This window comes from Grus americana, chromosome 14, assembly GCF_028858705.1.
Source record: "Grus americana isolate bGruAme1 chromosome 14, bGruAme1.mat, whole genome shotgun sequence".
Classification (NCBI taxonomy): domain Eukaryota; kingdom Metazoa; phylum Chordata; class Aves; order Gruiformes; family Gruidae; genus Grus; species Grus americana.
The window spans coordinates 1356125-1379185 of NC_072865.1; the positions used below are offsets into that span (position 1 = coordinate 1356125).

The following is a 23061-nucleotide window of genomic DNA, read 5'->3' on the forward strand; positions in this document are numbered from 1 at the left end:
TTGTGTGTAATAGAAATTGTGGGATCAGGCCTCGTATTTTAGGATCAGCCTTGTAACGTACCTGCAGACGTTATTCAACATTTTGAAACATTAACATAAATGGGACTTTCATTAAAACCTAAAATAAACTTATTTTCACAGGAAGCGTCGTTAGAATTAATGTGAAATTATTTACAGATCAATGAAAAAAATGCTTTAAAAGTTTCAACTGCCTGATCTCCAACTGCCGGAAACCCAGAGCAGCATTTCCTCTGTTAGTTTTTATTGCTGTGTGGTCGCTTTCCATTACCTAACCTGTGACTTACCAAAACTTTCCTAGCTCGAAAAACAAAGAAGAAGATAAAAGGAATCCAGCAGACTAACGTAACGGGAACGCGGGATGTTTCTGAAACGCCTGGAAACAAGAGCATCGTCCCGGCGTCCCTGCCGCAGCTGACCCCAACCCTGGTTTCCCTGCTGGAAGTGATCGAGCCGGAGGTGCTGTACTCGGGCTACGACAGCACGCTGCCCGACTCCAGCTGGCGGATACTGTCCACCCTCAACATGTTGGGAGGACGGCAAGTAGTAGCTGCAGTAAAGTGGGCAAAGGCAATACCAGGTAATACGCAGATACATCAGTGACACAGTGCGGTCTTTTTATTGTGCTTAAAATCTTGTCTTCGTGTTTGGTGTCCTTCAGAGCCTTCACAGATGAAGTTTTAGTAATATCTGGGCTTATTCATGTCTCAAATACGTCTGGAGTGGAAAAGCAGGAGAAAATACAGATGCGAAAATTCATACTGAAATGGGGATTTGTTTTTAAAAGTAATACAGAGAACTATTTTCATTAGCTCTAGTTCCATCTCTCAGGTAATTATTGCCTCAGTAGCTTTAGCAATGAGGTTCTCTTGACTTTTATAGCCTGGTACTGCTGTACTGGCTTGTCTGGGTCTGCATTCATGGCTGGTTCTTTTTTTACTACCCCTCACCATATCGGTAGGTTTTTTTGTCTGGGAATAGGCATTTGAGCGTCTGGTTCCAGGGTAGAAGTCAAGATGTTCGTTTTCTCTCTGCACTGTAGCTACACGATTAAACTGACTGTCAGCTGGGGAATGTGGAAGGTTTGTGGCTATTTTGGGTCCCACCTGAAGACACAGCTAGCAGTTGCCTTAGAGAAGAAATCTCCGCCTTGGACATAACACATGACATCCCATAGTAAGCCTTTGGGAGAGGACAGGGCCACAAGGTCTGTTTATTCCTGACAGAACGAAGACTAGTGGTTTTCTCCCTTTCGCTCCTAGTCAGTACTGTTAAGTACCTGTTTTCAAAAAAACCTAGCAAAAACACCTCCATAATGCCTATGCTGCCCAAGAATAACATCACATAACAGGTCTGCCAAAAAAAAAGTCTGATAATAAAATGTGTGAGTCATAATGGTGTCTCTTTTGAGGCAGGGGAAATAAATGAACAGTAGGAAAGAAAGACTAAACTCCTAGATATGCCCAGCAGAGACGTGAATAGGGAGGTGGGGATGTCTGTCAGGGTTTTTCCGCAGCGGGGCGTTGCGCTGAGCAAGCGAAGGTCTACGTTAGGAAGAGTTTGCACGCGCACCCTTCCATCTGGGACAAGTCTTTAGGAGACCATCTGGTATTCGCAAATACAAATTTAGATACCACTTTTATAAAACAGTTCTGTGTTCATAATCTCTTCTGAACGGTTTCCCTAATTAGACAAACCCTTCAGGTCAGAACATATGCTCTTAATGGAAATGCCAATCTTCTCTTTAAATTATTGTATTAATAGGAACTATTCTTATACTTTTTTTATCTTTTTTTTTTTTTTTGGTTGCTAAGGTGGTTCTTCATGAGTATTTAATTGTATGCTCTTCTACTGGTTGTGCACTACCAGACCCGCTAACAGTAAGCCAGGATTGGTTGCCAAACCCTTTAGTTGGGATTTCAAAATAACCTTTTCCTGAGGAGGGTTTGAGCAAAGATTTCAAGATTTGAACCAGTAAGTTTGAAACAACTTTGAAACGCTTTGCTTGTATTTTAGAAGTAGTAAATAGTAGGTAGTGCTGGCTCCAAAGCCAGAAGCTTTTTCTGAAGTTATTTGACATACCAAGTTTTGTTATATACTAATCTACTGAGTGCTATGCTATTTGCACATCTTCAGGAAGCAGCACTGTTAGGAGCTCTTTAGATGTCAGCTGCTTAATAAAATTAAACCAAATCAACTTGAATTCAGACTTTAATAGTGATTCAATATGGCACAGTATTTTCTTGCTAATTGCAGGCAGGATCTAATAGGAACTAGTGTTGCAAATGAAAAGCTGCCTCCATTTTAAGACTGTTTGAGGGACCAATTTTCAGATTTTACACATTTCCTCATTATTTAATTGGCTCTGGTCATGCTACATATTCTTATAAGATTAGAGGCGGTTAATGATGGTAACTAATGCAATACATATTTTGTAAGTCCACCGTACAATTATTGAATTGTCCAGAGGACTGCTCTCTCAAAAAGTAGAAAATACTGTTAATTTTGGAAGGTAGCTCAATGAATTATAGTGTATATGAAATATAATTGTTGTCTCTTGTAATCTATCTAACTGACCAGATAAAGCACACACATATATTCTGATCTTTTTAATCTTACATCCCCCTTTTAGTACTTGTAGGACCTATTGAGAATTATCCATCTGGTACTGTCTGTCCAGAACGTAACTACCACCATGGTGCAGAGCCCAGGGCTTTTGGTGTGCACGCGCTGTTGTAGATGGGGTGCTGAGAATTTATTTGAAATGTGTATATGTAAGTGTGAATATAATGTATAATGCAAAATTCAAGAGTTACTCTTGCTGTTGTTCTCTTTTGCCTGTTTTTCTGTGTTATATATGTTTTGTATGGTTGACACTTAGGCATTCAAAGCAGCTCAAGGTTGAGTTATACTGGAGCTTTCTATTCACACCTCTCAAGTCTCGTATGTAGTCAGACTGTCCGGAAGACGTAATTTGAGTCCTATGGTTATGAATGCTTAATTTCTACATATGCAAAATTTTGCATAGGCAAAGGATTCCTTAATGGTGTACTAAGTGTTTGAATGGAACTTTAGTAGCTGGAAGATGGCGTTGAAATTTTGCACCCCTTTTAAAGTGAATTTTTTTTTTCATCCAGCAAGAACTTTCACATAAGAAAACCTCTTACTGTTCTAATTTCTTTTTTTCTTCCACTAAAAATCTATTCTAAAATGCTTGACTGAATGAGACGATCATAATACGGCAAGAAGTTTTGGGTTTATTTCAGGTACAGTCACCACAGTTACAGAAATTGTTATCAAATACACTTTGAAAAGTGGTAATCTTCATTGATAATACAGAAGTTGTACTGATGATAACCATGGTCCTGGTGCAAGTTATGAGCGGTTTTTTGGGTTTGGGTTTTTTTCAACCAATACCTCAATTTTTATTTTTCCAGGTTTCCGAAATTTACATCTGGATGACCAAATGACCCTTCTGCAGTACTCATGGATGTTCCTAATGGCTTTTGCCTTAGGATGGAGATCGTATAAACAATCAAATGGAAATCTCCTGTGCTTTGCACCAGATCTGATCATTAACGAGTAAGTAAGCCATGAGTCATTTTCCAGGATTCTCAGGGTGATACTAGACTCCCCACAGCATTTCTGGGCTTTGCACTTGAGAGGTGAATCACTGGGTAGCAAATTCTTGCAGAGATCACAAATCAGTCTGTCATTTGCAACTTGTTTTTCTTTTGGCAGATTACTTAGCGTTTTTAAATAAGTCGAAAGAAAGGTATTTTAGATATTAAGTGTATTTATATCAAGAAGCTTTTGTGGGAGGTGTTTGTACTAAAACGTTCCATATTGTGACTGTTCCTGCACCATTCGTTATAATCATTCACTTTATCAGAGCCAACACAGTTGAAGCTAAAAATATATCTGGGATGGAGACAAAAGTTTGACAAATTGCATAATGTTCTGTATGTTTATTGTATGAAAGGGATGGTATGGTCCTACAGTTTCACCAAGTTCTTGATCAGTTAAATGTTTATATCTGAGCCTGATTAAACTGACTGAGAAGACATGGTTACAAATGGAAAAACTTGCCCAACTTTGGTTTTTTGGTTGAACTTTGTTATCAGTTTTCAAGAAAAGTTGAATTTGCTAGAATATTTGGACATCTTTTTTTCTTGCACCATGCATAATTTTCCTTGTGTGTTTCAAATTTGTGTTGTGCAGTAATTCCTGTTGTAGGGCAGTGAAAGATGGAATTCAGGATTGCTGAGGTGATGGGCAGAAGGCTCAATTTTGAGAGTCAGTAGGTATAAACGTTTCATGCAGATGTCCGCATAGTTACATTACTTTCTGTATACTATTTCAGAGGAGTAGTATCAGATCAGGTTTGGTTATGCCCTTCTGCCTCCAGTCTGGAGAGCAGACCCTCCCCCTTTGGGATGTATTTGGGAATCAATCCCGATGCTCCGTCATGCTCTCCTGCCTTTTACTCTGAAGCCATTTCAGCCATCGTGTCCTTCAGGTCTCTCTTTAAACAGCAGTTCCTTCAAGCAGGTGGAAGAGTGTTGGCCTAGTCCGTAACAAACTTCTCAAGTAATCTTTCGGTTATGCAATCGGGTGATGCTAGCAATATTGATACGGCCTGTCGAGGCATTACATCTGTATTTTGAATTAGTTGCTGACAATACCCTGTGGACATAAATCTTTGCGGTTGCTGGCCAGAGCCACACAAAACCTAGTTTCCCCATCTGCAGATTGCAGTTAATACGATGCCATCGCTATGGATTTGCCATTTCTTTTTTCGTGAAATGGCATAGTCCACTTGTGGGGACTAAAGCTAATAAATACGATTGCACAGGGCCTTTGACACATAGAACCTCAAAACTTTTGTAGCATCATGCTTTCAGTGACAGTAATTTGAAGTGTGATGCAAGTGACAAGGTATTATTCACGTCTGTTTTCCTGTCTTTAGAAGGGAGGCGCAATACTAATCCCTTTGGCGTGGTTTGGGACAGTACTCCTAGTATTTTTGTTCCTGTTGCACTTCAGTATTGGATCTCCCAAATCTTTTCTCAGTTTAAAAATAATAATAGTTACATTTTCTATGAGATTAGCCATTTCCATTTCAGAGTATTACTTTTTCATGTTTGTTTATTACCTTTTTTCAATGTAAATATTTGCCCAGGCTTTTATAAACTGTCATAATTTCTTTATAACAATAATGTTTTAAAAAACGGTGAGGAGCAGATGATGGGTGAGTGCCCATCTGTGTACTTACGTTTTTAAAGTTCTTAGAATATGTCTCTGGAATAAAATATTCTCCATGTGGTGGAATTTAAATAATTGATATTGTCACTAATAAGCGTAATAACATCTAATTTGCTTTAAGTCAGGGGTCTCCTGCTGTTTTATCAATGGGTCAAAACTAGAGAGCTTCACAGCTAAGCATGTGTTGGTTCTCTTAAAAAAACCTGCAAGGGTAATCCTGTTACACTCAATATTAATTTTCAAATTCATTCTAGTTACTGTTTTGGTACATAAATTATTATCAGAATGACATTTGTTTTCAATAAAATGCCTAGACCAAGAGAACTGCAGTTTCTTCACCAGTGTGCTACAGGTTCCCCATAAAACTCTCTGCTCGTAACTTTTTAGGTACCGTTCATCAGTAAAATACAGCCACCCGCGAGTTAAACATGACAAACACTGAATAATCCGTAAAACCCCTGCATGAGTTATAAGAGCTCATGAAGTGCGGTACCTCGGGGAAAGCCAGAGCAGCAGTGCCCTGGGGAAGCCTTGCCGATGCCGAAATGTTCGGTAGGGCGAGAGAGACGTCGTGGACAGCAAGGAAAAAAATGCACTTGGGTTTTAGGAATCAGATGTGTGCGCTCTCTCGGCTTCGTACATCATTGAAAGGATAGCACTGCGGTACGTAATACCTCCCAAAACCGTCCCGGGCTTTCTTCAGTGCAACGCTCTGATACACATCTGGGTGATGTTTCACCCCAAGGACCCTTCCCACCCCTCGCTACGCCCAGAGCTTAGTGCTTCAGGGCTGCTGCCGAGGAGTGAGTCACCGGTATTTGATGGAAGGGCTTTATTGAAACCCACTAACCGTTGTAAAATAAATAGGTAAAGCAGCATCTTCTAAAAGTCAAAACAATTCCATTATTTGGCAATTCTAAAGCCAATTGTAATATTTAATAACATGATAGTGAATTCTCTGGAATAATAGGAAAAAAGTGAGTTTTCTTCATAAATTTTAAAGCTCGATTCCACTAAATACAGTTACGCATAGGTGTTGTGTGTGTAACAGAATCAGAACCTTCATTCTGATTGTCTGAATTCTTGGATCATGGTCATTTTTACGGTTAACTGAAGCTGTCTGCATCAGGTTTTTGGCTTCCTGTTCAGTAGTTTCAGATTTCTGCATGCAGATGAAGAGGTACAAGTTGTTCAAACTTGTAATTTTTGAGATCTGCACATGACATTTCTACAGATCTGTTCTTTACGTGAACATTTTTAACATTTTTAATTTGTAACTAAGAATTCGTTCTGGCTTCCTATCTATTAATTGGAGTTTCAAAGCATTATTTCGGTGGAGGACTAGAACAAAATGGTATGTCTTTACCCACAAGGTGTTGGAGTACAGTAATTCCAGGAGGCCTTCCATCTCTTCAAGCCACAGCCTTTAGATTGATGATGTACTTGTTTTTCTTAAATGGAAGTATACACAAGTGGAGGAGTTGGCAACAACTTCCAAGGCTCGCAGGAGCCCCTCGTGCAGACCTGTGTCATTCCAGCCTTACAAAAGAGTGGCAAATATTCAAGTGGGTGGGTTTTCAATTCTGTTGCGTAATTTGGGTTTGCACATCAAACAAAATTGTCTGTATCACATTACGCTATAAGTGATAAACATCTCGCTGTGTCTATGGAATTACACATATTCAAATTTCAATTAGTGTGATTTTTTTTTTTTTAAATATATTTAGCCTACTTTTCACCCCCCAAAATTCCTTTAACTTTACTTATAAACCATCAACCCTCAGAAGGGTCATAAGAAAAGTATAGGTGCTGTTATGTACAACGTAAATCAAGAAATGGAACAGGAAAGCATCTTATAATCACGCTATTTCTTTATATTCCTTTGTGTCTTCATTACAGCAATAAAGCAGAGCTGGTCTCAGACCACTTCCTCTGGGCCATCGTTACCTGTAGCGTGCGGCAGCGTAATGCGGGGGAAGTACTGGGGAACGTGAACGCAGGCTAAGGTGCTGAGCAGTGGTTGCAGAGAAGCCAGTAATACTTTCTGTCTCCTGCTGAGAGCTAAGGCTGCACAGCTGACGCTAACGGGGGCAGGGGGAATAATCCAGAACAGCAGTGGATCCAGTGCCTTCCGCTGTGTTAGTTGTATGGTTACAGATAAGTGCAATTAATTCTATTTTAATTTTCTTTGGGTTTTACAGGGGTTTGTAGGAACCATTTATTTTATTCAGTTTCTGAGCTTTAAAGACTTGTCTTCATATTTGGTACAATTCAGTGTCTTCGGCTTCGGGAAGAGAAACTATCTTTGAGGGTTCCCCAAGCCTGAGTGATTTAAATGGACATAACTGCAAAGTATTTCTTTAAGATCGAATTCTTTATAGGGATAATAAGACTTTCTTTAGTTGCATGTATCTGCTCAAGCATCAGAGCAGCGTCAGTCTTTCATGCGTTTATCCTTGCACCAACCCTGTCCAGTATCATTCCTGTGTAGTTACCACTTACTTAGACGTGGAGTAGCAAGAGCCACCAGCTCCTGTTGACACTTTCAGGCAGCTGTGTGTAACTGGGCTGTAGATGAAGAACCTGTCCGACCTGTTAAGAGTTTTGTCATGCTACGTTTTCAGCTAACAGATCTGTAGCACTTGCAGATATCTTACCATGAATGCACAAAAAGCCTCCCAGAAATCAGTGGATTTGTTTTGCTTAGCGCCCAGGTAGCTTTAGCTGTGGCAGTGCTGAATGCCACTGTTCATTGGTACCATTGTAGATTCCTCCATAATTGAATTTTCCAAGTATCATCGATGCAGTCTGTGGTGGGAAGAGAATTAAACTCTGTTCTTTTCAAGTCTTGAGCTTGCAGCCTAGTCGTTTGACCAGTCTTCTCCTAAAAATTGAATATTTATTGAATATTCCATTTTTATGTCTGTACTTCTATCATTTATTTAGGGGAGGGAAAAAAAACAAAACCAAAAATAAAATCATCCAATATAATTGAATAATGATTATCACATGTTGGATATCCTAAGTTAATATGTCTGATAGAGTTGGGTTGGGTGGATTATAAAGTTGCTGTGCTAGGAAATTAAATTATTTCCCATAGCATTTGTTGAGTGCAGAAAGGTTTACCGTACGTATACATAGCACTGTTTCACGTCATACGCTTATGCTCGTAATCTTTTTATTAGAGCCAGACAGGTGGGGGGAGAGGGGAGTCTTACTCAGCCCTTCATCGAGGGAGGGGCAAAAATGGATTTTAAGTTATTGTAAGGCTTTGGAAGATGTTTTAGATTTACATTTCTATATTTCATTTCTGGGTAGAAGTAATATACTTTAATGAATTGGTGCGTGACTGTTCAGTAAGCTCATCATTTTATGTTTCAAAACAAGAAAAATGTTGGGGTTTATGGAGGCATGTTTGTATCAGCTGGCAATTTTATATGTAATAGGTGTATTTTTATATATACATATGCACACACACACAAAACTCAGCTCACGTTGTTGAAAAGTTTGGCGGCTTAATAAATCTCAGGCTTTAGACCATCATTTAGTATTTGGTGATTGTAAAAACCTGTGATTTTGTACTATTGTAAACAGTTTCCACAATCTGTGATTCAAAACAAGCTTTTGTTGGAGTTGGCACTATTGCTATATCGGCTTCAGGCCTCTATTTGTGTCACAGTGTACATGAAATTACAGCGAGCAACAGTAACTATTGCACTGTTGTGTTCATCAAGTAGCAAATGCCATTTAGTTGCTGCCTAGCTTTAGAAATAAGTTCTTGGAAGTCCCATATCTTAGGATTTTGAGCCTGTTTGCATGCTTCTCATCTTAGCTCTTTGCTCTTCTTCAGTTTGAGGTCAATTCCTTGGTTTCATTTGTCCATATAATATTATATGCTATACAGAATATCTGTATCGGTGTTATTTGAATAGAAAGAAAATAACATGTGATTACAGCTCTAGAAGCAACGTTTTATTAGTTCTTTTATTCCCAGAATCTTTTCCAAACATTCTTTTGTAACTAATTCTGTGGAGTCGGTATCATCTGTTTTTTCAGAATACCAGCATCTTGTTTACTGATTTTACTCTTTTATAGGCTCAGCTGAACCAAATGACTCACAGCAGTGTTGAAAGTCATCACATGCTTTTACCATCAACATGCTTCCCACACAGAATGCATATGTACATCCTGTGTACATTACATGGGCTGTCATTGAGCTAAAACTTACAGCTAATGCCCGGCTTGCATGTTCTTCCCCGAGGGAGCTGGTTACAGCAGCAGAGGAATATTAGATCCTTATAGAACAAGGCGATTCTAATCGGACTAGATTTACAATCACTAAAGCAGGATCATTTCAAAAGTGATAAAATGCTGTTAGTCAGCTGTTTCGGTCTCAGTTTATATGAACGGAATAATTGCAAAGGCATTGAACTGCTGCGATGCGCCCCGTGTTGCCGGGGAGCTGCCCGGGGCTCCCCCTGGCCCGGGCACTGGCTCTGCCTCTGCAGCAGCGGCTCCCGAGCTTTCGTGGGGTACAGGCAACTGCCAGACCTTGCAGCTGCCCCGCATCACCGGCCCTGGGCGTCACCAGAGCTTTGCTCGAAGGCTCCACAAAGGCGGTATGGTTCTGTAGATCATAGAACCCCAGACCGGTTTGGGTGGGCAGGGACCCCACAGCCCACCCAGTGCCACCCCTGCCATGGGCAGGGACCACCTCCACTAGCCCAGGTTGCCCAAAGCCCCATCCAGCCTGGCCTTGAACCCTGCCAGGGAGCCAGGGGCAGCCACAGCTTCTCTGGGCACCCTGTGCCAGGGCCTCAGCACTCCAACAGTAAAGAATTTCTTTCTAACATCTAATCTAAATCTACCCTCTTTTAGCTTAAACCCATTACCCCTTGTCCTATCCATAGATAGTTTCTGCTAAGAAGAAATCATGTGTGATGTCATCACTAAGTATAATATCTTTTAATTAGCTAAGTATAGTACCTAGTTTAAGTATTATATCTGGTTTATATGTGGGTAAATTAATTCATGCAGTGGCTAAATGCCCTCTGTAGGGACGGGTGCCAGTGAAACCGAGCAGGGAGGAAGAAAAGAGCCCCAAAGCCCCTGCCCTTCGCTGGGTCTTTGGTCCGCGATGCAGCACGGATCCTCGGCAGCCTTCCTCCATGCACAGCTCTGCGGCAGCTGAGATCATCTGATGTACTCCGGCCAGGAGATCGGCGAGGGGAATGTCTGGGACCTCTTCCCAGAGCCTTCGCCAGCAGTAAGGACGCTCCAGTGAATCAGCGTCCCCGTTGTTCTGACAGAGCCTGGACCCGCTGCCCTGCAGGGCATAGTGCACAGCCCCTCACTGCACTCGGGCGTCCCTGAAGCGGGGAGGGGAGCTATGATTTACGGGTTTTGAGAACTGCAATTTGTACAGCCTTGGTATTACCAAAAATCTGCATGTCTTCATATAGATTCTCAGACTTGCAGATGTAATTGCCTTTACAGCAGATAGAAGTAAGTGACAGGCTGACCCATTTCATAATGTTTATTTTAACCTTCTGCCCAGAAATGGTAATAGTTTTACATGAGGAAAACTGCTGAGCCTTGTCATAGAATGTGTTTAAATTACTCAATTTGAAATATGTAGGATGCCCTTTGATACAACCCGGGGGGGTTAGGAGAAAATGTGCCAAACAGCCAAATATTGGCTTTGTGTGAAATGTCCTGAGAAACATCCTACACCTGAACGTCTTACACTGAGTCCTATCTCATGCACTGTACCTCATGTGCACTTTGTATTCTCACTGTTACTGCTTGATGATTGAGGTCAAACATCATGCCAGTATTTCTGGGTTCATGTGTGCGCACGTCTATGGCTGTAGATACCATCTGTGTGTACGGCAGGAGTTGTCCAACAGCATGCGTTGGAAACGATGGGGTTTAGACTTGTACTTGATCTGGTGTTAGTACAGTCTCAGTAGCTTGTGTTTCCTTCTATCTTTCAAAACCCATCTGAATTCCTATTATTCTTAGGTGTTTGCACCTTGAGAAAGGTGCGTGTTCTTGTCTTCACTTAGGGTTTCTTAGGATGCTTGTAAGGTTACATGTTATAATTCTCTTGGAGTGCAAGGAAGGGAGAACTGAAAAATGATAGAAGCTTTGGAGGAATTGGTGTAGTTTCATAACCAAATCTTACTCTTAGCTTACACTGGGAATCGGTTTTGTCTGTGTCTTTGTTTAGATTATAGTATTGAATAGTGATGCCTTAGAAAAGGTGACACTTCATTAACAAAAAATAAATGGCTAGCATCACTGGAGAGAGACTGTGTAGTCATTGCATTTGAAACATGCTATTTTACCTATCTTGTTCTCTGCAAAAGTTTACAGAGAAAAGCGGAAATTTCTCTTGCTCTTCAGAATTAACCTGTTGTTCGTTTCCTGCCTAAAACTGTAATCCTGCAGTATTCACAGTAACCAGCCATAAAAGCACATGTAAAGAAGATTATTGCGTCAGCTGAGGTGCTAAATAAGAGAAGTTCCTGTCTTGATGCAGGTTTTCATTAAAATAGAAAAAATAAAAGGAAAAGAATATAGAAATACATAAAGTTTGTCATTCTGATTCCAAGAAAGTGCTTTCCAAGATTTTCCTTTGGTTGTTGACGTGTCTTTCCATTTATGGTTAGAAACTTTATAATTACAATACAAAGGTAATGAAATTTAATTGCAATATTGGGCATCACTTTAAGAATGTAAAAGGATATGAGAAGTATAAAGTCACTTTGAAAATTGAGAAGTTATGGAAAGTTGATGCTATCACTAGTGAGCAAATGTGTGTTACATTTAGGCAGACTTCTCAAAAGTATTGAAAGAATTCGAGAAATCTCATCTCTAGTGTTGTATACCATCATGTTTCTTTATACCGATGAAATACTTTGGCACTGACAGACTTCGAGAGCTTCGTCGTACAGTGACTGAACTTGATTTTTATGTCAAGTTTGTGCTGAACTGTTGTGTTGGCTGTTGATAGCAGAGCTTACTGATCAGTCCTTGGTAGAGACGGGCTTCCTTTCTAACACTGGGACGTAATACGTCACGCTCCCGTCACGCTGCAGCTCTAGGCCAGTGTTTATATGCGGTGACCAAGGCAATTGCCCTGAATGGGTTCACTGAAGAAAAAACAAACGTAATTTTGTTGTGAGGTAGATGACGTACGTACTATCTTATCATCAGCCTCTACAACCCCCGCTGCTCTTGCGTGAAGTCTGGAAACACTTAGGTTTAGAACTTCTAGATATCTAGACATTTAACTGATTTTTACGCTGCTCTTTTTCAGGCAGAGAATGAATCTACCGTGTATGTACGAACAATGCAAACATATGCTTATGGTTGCCCGAGAGCTATCACGGCTTCAAGTCTCATACGAAGAGTATCTCTGCATGAAAACGTTGCTTCTCCTCTCTACAAGTAGGTAAATAGTTAAATACCTGTGTGAACAATGTAAGTTTAACTTGCCAGTATTATGGGTGTGCATGTGTAGTTTAAAATTGTGTTAGGCATCTGATAGCAGGTAAATTCCAAGTGTGCTTCTTGGCACCTGACTCTCTGGGGTTAGTGAAGGAAGTTCTGCTTTTGGCAGGTACGTGCTGCGATATGGTGGATTGTGTTCAAAACTTTGCAACTCCGAGAGAGACCTAACTCAGAATTGCAGTTTAACATTCTTCAGAAATATATAAATCACAAACTAGCTGGGCAGTTCAGGACCCAAAGAAATGGGCAAAGCTATAATGTCCATAAAATACTTAAAACCCACCCAACCAAAAAAGCCCCCAAACCCACCACCACAACCTGTGAGGAAGTTCTGATCCAGCAAAGCAGTTTCCCCCAAAACAAGTTACCAAACTCCTCTGGAAGTTAGTTATTTAAAAATTATTAAATATGACTACAGCCTTCTGCATTTGCATCTAAAAAGTATATGGTGAATTTATGATATAAATCTGTCTTACATTATCTGTAACGTACTACATGATGGTTTTTACATCTTTCAATAGGATATGCTGTAGTTAAAACAAGTCACAGCGTAGTAAAATTCTGTTGTCTGTGCAGCATGAAAGGTTCAAAGCATGGTGTCAGAATAGTTCTTTTAGAATATACAGAAATAAACGAACACGAGACATTACGTACATAACTTTTACAGTGTTATTTGTACCCTGTGTTCGCACTGCACCTTTCTCCTGGTGCGCCGTAGGGCTGGAGCTCCCCGAGGAAGCTCAGCTGGAGCCCTGGCTCGGTCGCACGCCAGGGACTCACCACAGTAAAGAGCACGTGTGCGTGCGTGTGTGTGCCGTGAGTAGGTGTGAGCCGGGCACCTCGCCTTGCACCGCTCGGTCTGTCTGAACGGCTAACGCGCGCGTCTGTCCTGGAGAAGCCCCGTCCCGTGGCTGTACGACGGTACCACGGTCCCACAGGACTGAGAGCTGCACCTGAGGCAGGACTGCGGTTTTCCTGGAGCCTTTGCTGCTTCTGCTTGACAAAAGATCGGTTTTGTTTTAGCGTAGCGGCAGGCATGCCGGCATGCTCTGAAGGTATCGGCAAGGGCAGCAATGCAAGTAAAGATGCTTCAGCATAGTACTTCTACATGATGAAAAGTAAATATTTTTAAAAGTTTAAACAGCTTGTTACCCCAAGGGTTCAAACATTCCTTATGTTTAATATTTCCAGTGAATAATGCAACAATTCTTAGAAACAAATGAGAAGTTGGTACCTTTGGGCTTTTCCCCAGTGAAAGCAGGAGGATGCTGCGCTGGAAGCCCTGGGTGATGGGGTGTCGGATGCGGTACGCTGCCGGGACCAGCACAGCCTCGCCTGCTGAACTGGGGCACGGGCTCCTTTCAGAGGAACCTTTCGGCTCCACGCTGCCATGGGCTTTGTAGGAACTTGAAACTTCCCCAAAACTGCAGATGTAAAGCAATTTCTGAAATCTCTTCCAAAAATCGCTCAGGTGTTTTGGATGTGGTGTAGGCCAACTTTCTTCGCAGGAATTGGAAATTTCCTTAAAGGACTTTCCATGGCAGAAATGAGGAAGAGACTACGCTCGTAGAATTAAGCCCATTCACGAGTGAAGTATGGCAAGCGCTGGCGTTAGCCAGCAGAAGGCCTCTTTGTTATATTTACAGCGAAAGACAATATATTTTCACATTTTTTTTTTGAGTACATACATTGTATAAGTGGTACATTGTGAAAATTGAATAGCTGAAATTTGTATAGCTTTTTAATCTGTGACTTCACGATTTTAATTTATTGTGTTTCTGTGTAAGTTTTCCAAGAGAAGAGGACGAAGGGGAGGAGTAAAGCAGGAATCCCGCGTAGCTCAAACATAGTCAGCTCACAGACCTTTTCCATTTAAATTGCTAAAGCAAGAGTTGACATGTTGTCATCTCCTGTGTAGACAAGGCAGATAAGATACTTCCCTCTGACATCTCACAGATGCTGACAGTGTAGTGAGGGTTGGATTTTTTAAGGAAAGGAGTGTCCTTTAGTGGCCTCTGTCCTCTGCTCTTGCTTTATCGGCTTTGTCTCAGCTCGCTCTCTTCTGTATCTTCAGCTCTTTCCATTCACTTCACCAAGGTAAACAAAGGCTTCAAGTCCAGTATCTTAAGGACCACTGGAGTCCCTGTGCTTGATGCGTCCCAGTTTGTTTGGGGTCCAGAAGGACCATCCCAGTAGGAGAACGTAGGCACAGGGGCTGAACACGGGTTTGAGTCTGAGCACGAGTCTGTGGATTTCTAACGCACGGCTCCTCGTCCGTCCGGCACCGTCTCGACGCCCCGTCCCCGGGAGCTCTGCTGAGACCCGTGTCCTGCCTGCCTGGCGCAGTCACTTTGTTGCCCGGTCTCTGTTACTGCCTGGCCTGGCCACGTTATTTGATCCATGTCAGGAGGGCTGGAACTAGATGATCTTTCAAGGTCCCTTCCAAGCCAAGCCATCCTGTGATCCTGCCCTTGCTCTTCCCTCAGCGTACGGAATTTTTATGGAATCTTTCCAATGTCACGTTTCTCTAGACATGGAGTACACGGGAGCTCCAGCTCCTTGTCAAGGCACTTTCAGGGCTTAGTGTTGTTGTGTCCATGGTCCGGTTCCCTTCCCTCTGTTTGTTGTTGGGTTACCTTTGGGGATTTATTATTATTATTATTATTTATTTATTTATTTTGCCAACAGTCCTATGCTGTTTGTTCAATGAGTCATCCATCTCAGTTTCCACTCTCTCTCCTTGTCTCTCAGCTGTCGTTAAGTCCAAGTCCATTTTCTTTCAGTCATTTTTGTGTAACTAATGTAAGAGAACTTAAATAATGACACAATTCATAGAAGTGTAATGTCTTAAAGGTTCATATCAATGTTACAGTTCCTAAGGAAGGCCTGAAGAGTCAATCTTTGTTTGAAGAAATTCGTATGACATACATTAAAGAGCTGGGAAAGGCCATAGTGAAAAGAGAAGGGAACTCGAGCCAGAACTGGCAGCGGTTTTATCAACTGACTAAGCTGTTGGACTCTATGCATGATGTAAGTTCTTCACCGAATGCTGTAGGCGTTCCAGATAAATAAGTTTGGGGATATGACAGTAACCTCCTTGATCCTTTTTTTTTTATTATTATTTAAAGGGATGACTGGCAGGGGGCGGAGGCGGTCATGCTCCCCTGCTCTCTAACAAACGACTAACTGAAAGAGGTGGATGAACATGGTGCTTGCAGACTACTACTGCAGTGGAGTCCGATTAATATTATAATTAATGTAACTTTCTGTCTCTTCAGTTTTTAAAAATGATGTCGCTTTAAAATGGAGGAACTTAGAAATTGTAAATGATTTTGCGGTAGTAGCAAAAATGTGAAGTTTAAAGCCAGTATTATCCTGGAGACAAGCTATTCAAGAATCTATGGAATTGTTTGAAAATGCATTAAAATAATGCATCGGTACTATTTTTAGTATTAGTAGTGGTCTAAATTTGCAAGGAATTTCAGAATTCAGGCTGTCTCCTTTTGCGGTATGTACTCTAAATTGTGCATATAGTACAAAGTAGTCAAAGTAGTGTTTAAGCTGGATAAGGCAAGGGAAACTTTGAGACCTCAAAATTATTATTTTTTTTTTCTTGTTAGTGTACCAGGCACCTGGAAAGCTCTTATTAAGCTCATCCATATGTCTGTTACTTATATGCTAGAATGGGAATTGATGCAAAATCTCTTTGGTATTTGTGAAGACCTTGCACGATCTGTTCGCTCGTTTTATATTAGAATGCCATTTACGAGACTTGCTCGTTAAACGAGGGTGACTGCGCACGCCTGCCCTGCGTCGCGAGGGTTACCGGCGCGAGGCGTCCTTAGGGTGGCTGGCAAACCAGACACCGTGCTGGCCTGCACCGCGAGGAGCTGTGAAGAAGGAAGGATGTAGGTTAATCGTTCCGCTGTATGTGTCGTGTGAAAGTAATTCTTTGCTTTGTCACTTGTAGGTGGTTGAAAATCTTCTGAGCTTTTGCTTCCAGACATTTTTGGATAAATCCATGAGTATTGAGTTCCCAGAAATGTTGGCAGAAATCATCAGCAATCAGATACCAAAATATTCAAATGGAAATATCAAGAAGCTCTTATTTCATCAAAAGTGACTGCCTTAATACAAAAGGGTTGCCTTAAGAAAACGTCAAATGATAGCTTTTTTTTTTGTAAAAAAAAAAAAAAAAAACAAACCTACCAGACTCGTTAATTTTGTCCTTGCAGCGGTGTTTCTTTTGTAATTATGCACTACATGTGGTTTACAGAGGGCCAAGATTTAGGCTATAGAAGCAGCGGATTTCTCACATTTGGTAAATAACTGGGGAGAAAGGAAAGGAAAATAAATCTTACTTGTCAGAAATTGTATCTCTCCCCTCGTGCAACATCCATGGATGCATCAAAACCACCGGTGACAGGATCTGAGGCTGTGTTACGAACATTCTGCTAATTAATTTCTGCAGTTGGCTGGAGACAATTTTCTAGGCTTCTTTTTTTTTTTTTTTTTTTTAAGTAAAGTGTTTTGGATTTTTTTTTTTTTAAAAGTTAAGGTAGCATTTTGGTTTATGCATGTAACCTGAAGAAAGTTTACAAGTGTATATCAGAAAAGGGAAGTTGTGCCTTTTATAGCTATTACTGTCTGGTTTTAGCAATTTCCTTTAACTTTATATACCGTGAACTAGGCTTGTTCATTTTTTCTTACATAATTTTTTTGTAATACTTCAAGATGCCTATTGTACAGCTGGTTTTTTAAGGTGGGGCAGCTCGTAGCTTTCCTAAATGACCTCTAGACATTAATCCTCGAGTATATTCATGTGAAAATGGGTTGGCCTTTTCTAACCTAATAGCTTTCAAGTGTCGAAGTGACCATAAAAATTTGGCATTTTTTTTAAGGGCCAGGGTGGGTGGGAAAACGCTCTCAAATCTAATTTAAATAGATGCGAATGAAACAAATACTTTTGGTACATGTGCAAAAGTGTTGGATATGCAGATTCATAGAAAATTAACCCAGTCCTAACTGGATGTAAATGAGCAGGTTATTTTATATATTGAAAAAAACAAGCCTGATTTTTTGCATATAATGCAACAGCCATAACTGTAAGAGTCATGGGCTGCATTGATGCCAAGAAGATCAGTCCTGACTGCCCATCAGGAAATTTTCAGGAAAATATGCATAGCTTAAGAAAAGTTTACTTCTGTGTGGAGAAACTCACATTTTCTATACACTTAAATCTATCATCATACAAGTATATATGGGAAAATACCATTGACTTAAGAGGCAGACGTGTAATTATGCCCAGTGGTTTGGTTTTGTTCTGTTTTCTTGTATCGATTCTAGCACTCTCTTCTTCGGTGAGACATTTGCCGTCGTGCAGGCAGGAAAGCGGAGCAGCTGCGCTGGCCGGCCACAGCTCTGGATATACAGGCTCCAACCTCGTGTGGTTAGAGACCCATTTTCACATCTCACCCGGTTCATCCTCTTTCCTGGAGAGCAGGAAAGCCCCGCTACTGATTTCGTGGTCTTAGAGTCGTATGTCAAAACCTTCTGTCTTTGTAAGGCTGCATCCCTTCATATCGGATTACTAGCGTGCCATAAAATTACCATAGGTCTTGTGAATTTCTCCTCGTTGCCATTGATAACTATATTTTAAAACGTTTAGAAGCTGTAGTAGCCTTTTTCTACGTGCACCTTAACAATTTTCTGTATCTCGAAATTTAAATATTTACTAAGCCACTCTAAAATTTGATTTTTACTCAAAGTGGCCAGATTATTTGTGTAATAGAAATGAGAAAGATCATCTGATAAAATACAAAACCTAATATATTTTTATATTTAGTTATAGTTTCAAATGTGTATAATCGGTATATTCGCAGACCTGAGAAAAGAAGGGAAGGGCTACTGCAGCTTTAAAAGCAATTTATTAAATGACTGTAAAATAGCTTGTATAGTGTATAATAAGGATGATTTTTAGATGACAGATTGCTTTATCATGATACATGTAATTATATTTTTTGTAGGGGTCACAAATATGCTGAATGGTAACCCGTACCAGTTGTGGCTTGTCTGGAGGTAGTACTGAAGGCATCAGTGTTCAGTATCCAAAGAAGTACTCTGTTTAGGAAGGAGAACCTGTGTTCAGTGGATGTTCTTAGGGTTGATTTTATGTTTATCAAATCACTGTGTAAAAATTCAAGTTGGAGCTTGGATGGAATACTCCTATCTGTATGGTTGGTTACCATTCACGATTCCTTGCTAAATCAGACCTCCGCTGCAAAAAATGTAAGTCGGACAGATGCGTGTGTGCGCATGCATACGTACACCTCTGAACACGCGGGGTTAATTTCATATACAGCCTCACATACCACAGCAAAGACAGCTTGAAAAATTTGGCAATAATACGCATACAGGTACCAGCAATATGTAAATATAGAGCATAGGTTGTTCACAGTACACTAGCACATTTCTATTGTTCAGCAAAAGTTTGTTTCCAAGTGAAATAGGAAACTAAATTTTCATCCTTTCTTAAATCTCTTTTTGAATGTTATACCTATTAAAAAAAGATACTATATTCAGTACTTTGGAGTAAAATATCATCTTTAATAAAAAAGAAAAGTAATCATTCTCTTCTCTTTGATCTGTGAAGAATACGTACATTTTGTAACAGTTAAGGTCAAGTTCAGTATTTTAATTACAACTTTCAGCCCAACTCAATGGAAATGTTCACGCGCCCCGTTTGAGATACAGATAGGAGTTCCACACTGTTCGGATAACTCTGCGTTCTTTAGAGAATGGTTGTAAAAGCTGCATCCCCAGATACCTCGATTGGAGCTTGTGTGAGTGAGTGGGCGTGGGCGTGCGTGCACGCACGTGTGCAAACGCTTGTGCATTTGTATACGCAAAGACGAAACTTTTTTTTTGCCAGCAGAAAAGTAACTACAGTGAACACGAACAAATTATCACTGCCTCGAGAGAAGTGCTAACATAGGAGAAGAGAGGCTCTCTGCCCCCTTTTTGTCTACATGCCTGTATATTAATTTTTAGTTTATGGGTTTAAGGAAAAAAAAAAAAGGAAACTGTGATGTTAGAAGAAAGCAATCGTCCTGTACGTGCTGTTAAGTTTTAAACTTCACAATTAAAAATACGTAGTGCTTTAGTAAGCAGTGAGGAGTCCATGTTCTGTGTATCCGTAGTCCTTGTAGCAGTGGGTAGTATCTGCACTCTGGATAAAGCAGGGAGAATTCTGACTTCGTCTCTTCAGTGCCTTATCACAAAGTGCATGCATCCGACCGAGGGACGGCCGCCGCCGGCAGCTCAGGACACGCGCGTGCTGCGTGGTGGAACTTGCACACGCCGAGCGCCGGGAACGGCCTTACGTCGGAGGAGCCAGGGAGCGGGGATGGAGAGGGAGCTGCTGTCGGTCGCGCACAGCCGGGGCATCGCCCCACGCCACGGCGGCCGGAACGGAGGTGTCGAGAGGGGCTTCGTGACCGGAGGGAGGGGGCTGGGAAGAGGTGCCGACGGAAGCCGAAAAACCACCTCGCCATTTTCACAGCAAAAGGCAGAAAACGGGAGGAAGTGCCTGGACGAACATCGGCTAAATCTGTGTCCCGTAGTCGAACTTCAGCGATTGAGGACTTCAGGGCCATACCTTAGAGTGAGACTTTTAAAAGATCGTATCTGTTCTATACCTTAGTCCAGTCTGCAGCCGGGCGTTGCTGAGCCATCGGTGTCACATAGGAACCAAATTTTCAGGAAAGGATTGGGGCCTCTCCAAACAGCCAGAGGCGCTCGTCTTCTGATGAGAGGCTGTGTGTATGAAAATATCCCCCACCTCCAAACTAACTTGCGTAACAGCATAGAGTCGGCGATGTGTCATTATTCTATTTTGTATATTAAACAAAAGATATATACTGGGGACAAATCCTATATCATACCGGTGTATGGCATTATTAAAAAAAAATCATTATTTTTATCACAGTAATTTTAAACAGCATAAAAAAAATTAAACCAGTGACTCCTGTTTAAAAATAAAAGTTGTAGTTTTTTATTCATGCTGAATAATTCTGTAGTAACAAGTCTGTAGTTTTCACCTACTCAGTGAAATGTTGGACTGTAAAAGCTTGTGTGGAATTGTTGAACATTTATTTTTTCATTTAAATTTGCTGTTCTGGTAATACAAAGCCACACATCTGTACAGAAGTTGCAGTAAATGTGAGCCATTTACAGCAATGCCGAATAATGGACAGAAACCATATAATAAAATTCTGCTTTTTTCATTAAATGGCTCCGAAATGCTTTTGTAGAGTTCTTGCTGTCTGCCTGGAAAGGATTGGTTCTGACGACCGAGTCAGTTCATTTACGTTGTTTTCATTATTCACCTCATCTGCAAAAATTATTTATACTAAAGCTAATCGCTGCCGTAGTTAAGTTCCAGAGTGGGAGAATTTCTGATCATTAAGTTCAGATTAACAATCTAATTGAAAATCATTACTTGCATTTCCCAAACCTTGCCGCGTTTGCCGTTGCATTCGTAAGCTCCGTTTTCCGGAGGGGAATCCGTACCACCGTCCTCGTGTCCAACAGGAGCGGGTCGGTGTGTCTGGGCAGGCTGACTCGTGCGCACGTCAGGTAGACGGGCCTGAAGCTGTCAGCACAATTGGACGAAGAAAAACACCACCAAGTGTAGTTAGAAAAAAAAAAATCAGAATCGATTTAAAATTTCTTTTGTTACTACGGTGCTTCTTAACCATTTGGTACGGGTCAGAACGTTGGTACAAGCTCCTTACCAGGGCCAAAAAGTTAGCGACAGAAGGAAAATAAAATGGAATCCAGAGCAGCGGGGTTCATTCGCGTTGCAGATCTTCACACTGGCCGCGCGTCTGCCTGCCTGCCGCCTTGGCCGCGACTTCCACCCGCGGAGCGGCCTCAGCGTGCGCTGCCGTCGCAGCAGGAGGGCGGCAGCGGGGGCGGCCGCCGTGGGGTCCCGTCGCCCCGAGGGGCTGGGGCTGGCTGCCCGAGCGGGGCGGTCCCTCCGTTCCCCATCGCCCCCTCGGAGACGGGATGCACCGAGCGGGATGTCAGCCCTGGGCTCTCGGGGCTTTGGGGGTTCGTGTGATTGCGTGATGCCGAGGGGTCTGCCCGGGGCGAGCAGAGCCCCCCGCAGCCCTGCGAGGGGCAGAGGGGCCAGAAATGGGTCTGGGGGATGGGGTTGGGATCCCGGAGAGGGGCGCTGGGCTGCGGGAGTCCGGTCTAAGGGGTTAAACTGCCCTTGGCCAGGGGACGGGACCTGCGTAACGAGGTCATAACTTTCCAAAGGCAGAATTGAACCCAACGTGTGGAAAAGGAGTTGCTAAATGAGCAATGCTGGGAAATACCCCGTCCGGCTGCGTTTGGGTGGTGAAGGCGTTGGGCTTGGTGCTCAGAAAGTCTCACAGCCGCGGAACAAAAGACACTTCCATAAAACTCCTTCCCTGCCCTGTGACTGTTTTTAAAAAGCCACGTACGTTCACAGCATCAGTAAGTGAAACTGCTGGAGCTTTTTCCTTAACATAGCTCACGCCTTTACCCCCATTGAATAGCAGGGTGAGATTCGTGCTACAATAAAATCTCATTTAATAGCAACATAAAATGCCAGCTTCCCAGCAGGGAATGATTTCTTTGAATTGTTTGCAATTAAAACAAAAGCTTACATAAATTTCACTTTGGTACTTTCCAGGCTAGATGGCTGTAGACTGGGGTCAGAGGCAATACAAGAACAGGATTTATGATAACGACATTTATTTGCCTAACAATTACAAAAAAACACTTTAAGGAGATACATCAGCTGTTAAGAGAAAATAAATGCTTTATGGCTGCAGTACCAACTCTCGGTCTCCAATACACTTCATGGCAGAGTACATCAGTTACTGGATGTCTTCACATTCCACCCAAAATCTGATTTGTCCTATTGCCTTTACAAAATTATTTACACAGAACCACAGAACCCCAGACCGGTTTGGGTGGGCAGGGACCCCACAGCCCACCCAGTCCCACCCCTGCCAGGGGCAGGGACACCCTCCACTAGCCCAGCTTGCCCAAAGCCCCATCCAACCTGGCCTTGAACCCTGCCAGGGAGCCAGGGGCAGCCACAGCTTCTCTGGGCACCCTGTGCCAGGGCCTCAGCACCCTCACAGGGAAGGATTTCTGCCTCACATCCCATCTCCATCTCCCCTCCTGCAGCTTCAGGCCATTCCCCCTTGGCCTGTCACTCCC

The 23061-nt window shown here is 41.9% G+C and overlaps 1 protein-coding gene across 3 annotated transcripts in view; it reads left to right on the forward strand.

The window, feature by feature from the left end:
• Positions 1 to 21086, forward strand: part of NR3C1 (nuclear receptor subfamily 3 group C member 1) — a 70889-nt gene extending 49803 nt beyond the window's left edge. For all 3 annotated transcript variants that reach the window (XM_054841653.1, XM_054841652.1, XM_054841654.1), the window contains 5 exons: positions 320 to 598; positions 3456 to 3600; positions 12608 to 12738; positions 15674 to 15831; positions 16772 to 21086. In XM_054841653.1, coding sequence (XP_054697628.1) covers positions 320 to 598; positions 3456 to 3600; positions 12608 to 12738; positions 15674 to 15831; positions 16772 to 16924 — 866 coding nt within the window. In that variant the 3' untranslated portion in view covers positions 16925 to 21086. The remainder of the gene's footprint in view (positions 1 to 319; positions 599 to 3455; positions 3601 to 12607; positions 12739 to 15673; positions 15832 to 16771) is intronic.
• The last annotated feature ends 1975 nt before the right edge of the window (positions 21087 to 23061 follow it).